Raw genomic sequence first — 5,453 nt, forward strand, 5'->3', positions numbered from 1 at the left:
TTCTCCCCATCTGGACCATGCTCATGGGAAGCACCTCCAGTAGGTCCTCCCAACGGCAGCAGAAGCCAAGCTGGGAGACACCACCAAGATCTCCCCCAGGTGCCAACAACTGGTCTCCTGCTCTTCTGATGGACCCTCCAGTCTGACCACCACCATGTCCTGGTCAAGGTGACCCTCTAGTGTCAGTCCCCACTGCCCTCAGCCACTCTGGAGATGTGATCCAACGCAGAGTCACCAGCAGAGACATCTGGGCACCGACTCAATGCCACACACAGGTCAGAAACCCACGCCAGGCAGTGCCAGGAGGGATTCCCATCCACATCTCCTAACCTGACCTCTTTAAAGGCTCTGGATTTGGTCCCTTGTGACAACCTCAGAGCCCAAGAGACGTGAGAGTTGCAAACACACCGCTGGGTGAATGTAACTCTTTTGGCACGCTTGAGAGAAAAATCAAAACCCAACGCTGTTTTTGTCTTAGGGGAAAAAAAAAAAAGAAGAAAACCCTTGTTTCTACGCTGGGTTTAGCGATAAGGATTTAAAAATAAACTGGCCGCAAGCACTGTCTGCAACTAGGAACTCTCTGCTGCTCTCGAGACAACTTATTGCTCTACTTGGACACCCCGAGGTGGGATGACACCGGCCACAGTTGGTTTCACCACCTCATACCCTTGGGTAAGCCAAAACCCCCAGAAATTACCCCATTGCCCACAGTCTCTGTACGCCCGTTGTCTCCCAGCCCAGTCCACATCAACTGTGGATCATCTTCCTTGCTCCTGCCTTTTCTCAGGTGCCTTCCTGTGAGGAAGGCGACATGTTTATTGCTATTGCTTCCTCTTCCCCCCAACTTCTCCCCACTCGCCAAGCAGAACAGCTGGATATCACACCCTCCCTCCAGCCTTTGCCAGGATTTGTGCTTGGATGAACATTTCTCCTGGAAGTCTCTGAGTCCAGCTGTAACCCAAAGAATGAGGAGGGCTCCTCGACTGCCATGGAAGCGTTGCAGTTTGGTCTCAGCCCTGCCAACAACATGGGTGCAAGGTGAAGCCACGATCTTCCCCCTCACCCTGCCTCGAAGACTCTTCTCCATCAAACAGCCACCCTCTTTCCCCACACCACCAGGGTCTGGAGAAACTCTTCAGACCAACTCCTGGACATTGAGAAGCTCTTCAGTCCAACAGCTGGACCTGGAGAAGCTCCTCAGACCAACCCTTGGACCTGGAGAAGCTCCTCAGACCAACCCTTGGACCTGGAGAAGCTCTTCAGACCAACCCCTGGACCTGGAGAAGCTCCTCAGACCAACCCTTGGACCTGGAGAAGCTCCTCAAACCAACCCTTGGATATCTTTCTTCCTTCACCAGCCACCCAGCACACCTCTGCCTGAAATAGTAGCCATGCAAGGAAGGAACTTCTCCCTCATGCAGTTTTGGGATGCAGCCAGGCAGCATCTCTCCTTTTCCCAAGAGGTGCAAGATGCTACCGGGGCCCACGACTCTCCGCTGCTCTCTTCCCATCACGCAAAGATCCGTTTGCCCAGTTGGAAAAAGCAGACCAAAGACCCGATGGTGACCAGTCCTACTTCCTAAGACAAGTGTGTTACGTTGCTAATTATATTTATATTCTCTTACTCCTACAAAAGAAGGGATGAGTTCAGAATTTCACTGCAGATAATGCATTTATAATCTATCACGACAGCTATCTGGAAGACACCAATTTTCTTGTAATACGTTATGGAAGATTAAATAATTTATATTATTCAACTAAAAATACCCAAACCAAATTGGAATAAGCCTGCCTACCAGCGCTGTGCTTTTCACATAGTACCCTGAACATCAAACCACTCTCACTAGCCAAAGAAACTCTAGGCTCTCATCAACGACGACGACAACGGAAAAATAACGAAAAGAACCCAAACGAACAAGAAGTGGGGGATCTTTGCACCACTCGGCTGGGCAACGCTGGAAAAGTGAATATTCTGAGCTTTCAAACGCTAGGACCAAAGAGAGAACTTGACTATTGCTCAGTGTCAGTATGTGTGTTGCACAATTTATGTGGGATGGGGAGGAGGAAGGGAGGAGAAGGGGAGAAGAAAAAAAAAAAAGAGGCTGAAGATTAGAAAAAGCAGCTTTTACAAAAACCACTAAAGAATGCATAAAGTGACCCTTGCACTTTTTTTTTTTCTTTTTTTCTTTTGTTCTTGCAAACAGACGAGGTGCTGCGGTACAGCGGCCACAGCGCCGATGTAAGACTTGTGTAGTTGCATACAATGTTTGACTCCGGATCTGGAAAAGAGAGCAAACGTGAAAAACAAGGAGTTAGAAGCAAGCGGTGCAGGCTCAGACAAGGCCCTCCTCCTCTCCTCTACAGCACGTACAGCCGACGCGTACGGGATTTAACCATCCCTCGCGCCGCTCTGCGGGCCGTTCCTGGGGGGCACGGAGCTGAGAAAGCAGCAGCTCGCCGGTGGTATCCAACACACGGGACTAAAAATATAGAGGTGGGATGCTCTCTGCTAATTACACAACAATTTGTCCTGGGCAGGATTAGCCCAACGTAATGTATGCAGCAAGGAGAAGTTTCATAAGCCCCTGGGCTGGATGGGATCTACGCTCCCTCTCCGGGCAGCATCATGTGTTCCCATCAGCTGCGCTGCCCATTAATTGGGCATGATGGGCTGAGTGCTCCAGCAACACTCGGAGGGCTGGTATTTCTGGGATCCTGAGCACGACAGCAACTGCAGCTGGTTGCAGGCTGCTGCACGCAACCCCAGAGCTAATGGAAAAATGATCTGCCAGCGCGTTTCATAGGGAAAAAACATCATTTTCCAGTGATCTCAAAGCTGGGGGGGGATTTTTTTCCAAGGGCAGGGAGTAACAGGACAAGGGGTAAGGGGCTTAAACAGAAAGAGGGAGATTGAGATTGGATATCAGGAAGCAATTCTTCCCACAGAGGATGGGGAGGCACTGGGACAGGTTTCCCAGAGAAGCTGTGGATGCCCCATCCCTGGAAGTGTCCAAGGCCAGGCTGGATGAGGCTTGGAGCACCCTGGGCTATGGAAGGTGTCCCTGCCCATGGCAGGGGGGGGGACTGGGTGGGCTTTAAGTTCCCTTCCCACCCAAACCATCCTGTGACTCTATAAAGGAGTGTGATACACACAAAACCTTAAAGCATGAAAATTTTCACCCTTGCAGCGCCCGACTGGCTTGATGGCCCTGAGGTCACTGCGAAAGCCCTGCATGCCCCGAGCAGCAAGGTGTAAGGCTGAGGTACACCATGCTTTGCTAACACCCTCCGTAGCCCCACATCAGTGGAGGCAGCTCTCCGGGTCAGGGAGCAATGCCAAATGGCTCTTCTGGCGTCAAATTATCGCCTGGACCAAGGGATTCAGCAGCTTTGTGGGAAGGATAGAAGCGATGGCAGTGCTCGGTGGCTAATTAATCATCAAGGGCAGAGCAAGACCCACAAAGGCAGCACTTACATGGATTGGCCAGTGGGTTTACCAGTGTGGAGGTACATAGCTGTAGGTGGGGGTTCCTTGAGCCCTGTACGTTGGCACGGAAACTGGATGTGCTCCGATGGCGGTGTGTTGTGGGGTGGTCAACAAGGTTCCTGCAACGGCACGGAGAGGTATTTAGCAAGGAGGAGAGCTCCAGCGTGGGAGCAGTACCCTGAGGGTGCGGTGCTGCAGATCACAGCCGAGGGGCAGGCACAGCACTAGCTGCCTTTTAAAAAATTCTTCAATTCTCTCAAATATTATTCTGCCTGTGAGACCTGAATCGAAGGCATTTGACTCATGCGGTTGGTATCAGCCTGCACCATGCACAGAATAAACCCACCTGAAGCTCCAGCATATTTTCCATGCTACTTCGGGCCTTTAACTCGTCTTTTTCCAATTTTCCTCATCCCTAAAGACAGAGCTAGGCACTAACCCGCTGACATCTTCCACCTCCTTAAGGCACCGGGCTAAATTGCAACAGCAGATCGCTGCAGCGATCTGAAACATCTAAGGACCAAACTGAAAGGGATGAGAGTTGTAAAAGGAGATGAGAAAAAAAAAACAACCCAAACCTTCCAGGGAAAATTAAGATGAGCTTTGCCACTCACGTCCCAAGGGCAGAGGAGTTCTTTTGCTTTATTTAAACCCACAGAACCTTGGGATACAGCAGAAGGAGCGATTCTCTCTCGGCTACGTAGCAGAGGGACGCTCGGCGCAGCCTCTTTCAGTGTGCACTGACACGCAGAGGGATTTTAGGTGAGAAACGTGCACGGTGCCCTCAGCAGAGTGGGGAGGGGGAATACAGCCACCAGCTCTGGGGGTAACTGGGTGCTCAAAACAACTTCTCAGTTCCTGGGAATCTCCCTACAAATGCTACTAATGAAATCTTCAGACGTTCCCTGGGCATTAATGACATCTATCCACTTCGGATAAGCAGCGGTAAATCTCTCAAGAGTGGTTCTTGTCATACCCAGGCTGCAATATCTCCGCTCGCACCAGGGACTTCGCCCCATGACAGAGCGCTGTTTCACAGCTAATGCAGATGCAAAAGGATGAATGATGCATTTTGGGGCATAATTCAATATAGAATCCTAAGAATTGCTAATGAGACAAATAGAGGCTTTGGAAAAAATAAAACCGGCCCATATCCTTACTTAATGTGCTATCAATTAACTGCAGTTTGAAGCAATCGCGCGCAGAAAAGGCAGAGGATGTGAGATACACAAACCAAGGTTAATGTTCATTTTGTCAACTGAAAGCAAGACCATAATTATCCTAAAAAAGGAACTTGAGGATAGAAATACAACAGTATATGAAGATGGACAAGCCTGGTTATTCCTTTACTTGTGGAAAGGACAGGAAAGAATAATATATTTAAGGATGTACGAGTGCATCCCTCCAGAGTGAGCCAAACAAAAGGTCTCTGCTAACCTAAAAACTGAGTTAGATCGGTATCAGGAGCAAATTAATGGATTTTTGCCTGCAAAGGAGTTGTAACCAGCAAGCAAAACTAGCAGATGAGGCTGCAATTAGCTGTGTGCAAGGCACTTCCGCAGCCACTTGCCAGCTACACCCTGTGAGGCTGCGGGAAGCACATCGGATGCACGTGGAGCTTTTTATCCAGGACAAGTAACCAGCTCGGTTGGCTACGTCTCACCTGAGAGATGAAACTATGGCTCAGAACATGGAAAGATTTTCCTTCTTACCTGCTGACATTGCCATGGTGGTCCCAGCGACCATCCCCATGGCCACACCGTTGGTCCTGGGTGCAGCGACCGGGGCCGGGTAGATGGCCGATGGGATGCTGTTGGGCTGAACCACGGTGGTGTGATGGATAACGTGAGGCTGTGCCGCGTACACTGGCTGGGTATAATAAGCTCCCTGTTTGAGAAGGGAAAAAAAACAGCATTATCTTTCTCATTTTATTGAAAGCACAAGCCAAAGCAGTGACTTAGAATCA

The 5,453-nt window shown here is 49.9% G+C and overlaps 1 protein-coding gene across 1 annotated transcript; it reads right to left on the reverse strand.

Annotated features, from left to right (window-relative positions):
- Nucleotides 1-2,172: 2,172 nt before the first annotated feature.
- On the reverse strand, nucleotides 2,173-5,374 carry LOC104506217 (protein FAM168A; the record flags this gene model as incomplete). The annotated part of the gene is made up of 3 exons (XM_010147099.1): nucleotides 2,173-2,279; nucleotides 3,476-3,606; nucleotides 5,200-5,374. Coding segments are annotated over 2 exons (288 nt in total), but the record flags the coding sequence as incomplete, so codon positions are not given.
- Between the last annotated feature and the right edge of the window lie 79 nt (nucleotides 5,375-5,453).

The sequence above is a fragment of the Eurypyga helias genome, unplaced genomic scaffold (genome assembly GCF_000690775.1).
Source record: "Eurypyga helias isolate BGI_N326 unplaced genomic scaffold, ASM69077v1 scaffold6702, whole genome shotgun sequence".
Taxonomy (NCBI): Eukaryota; Metazoa; Chordata; class Aves; order Eurypygiformes; family Eurypygidae; genus Eurypyga; species Eurypyga helias.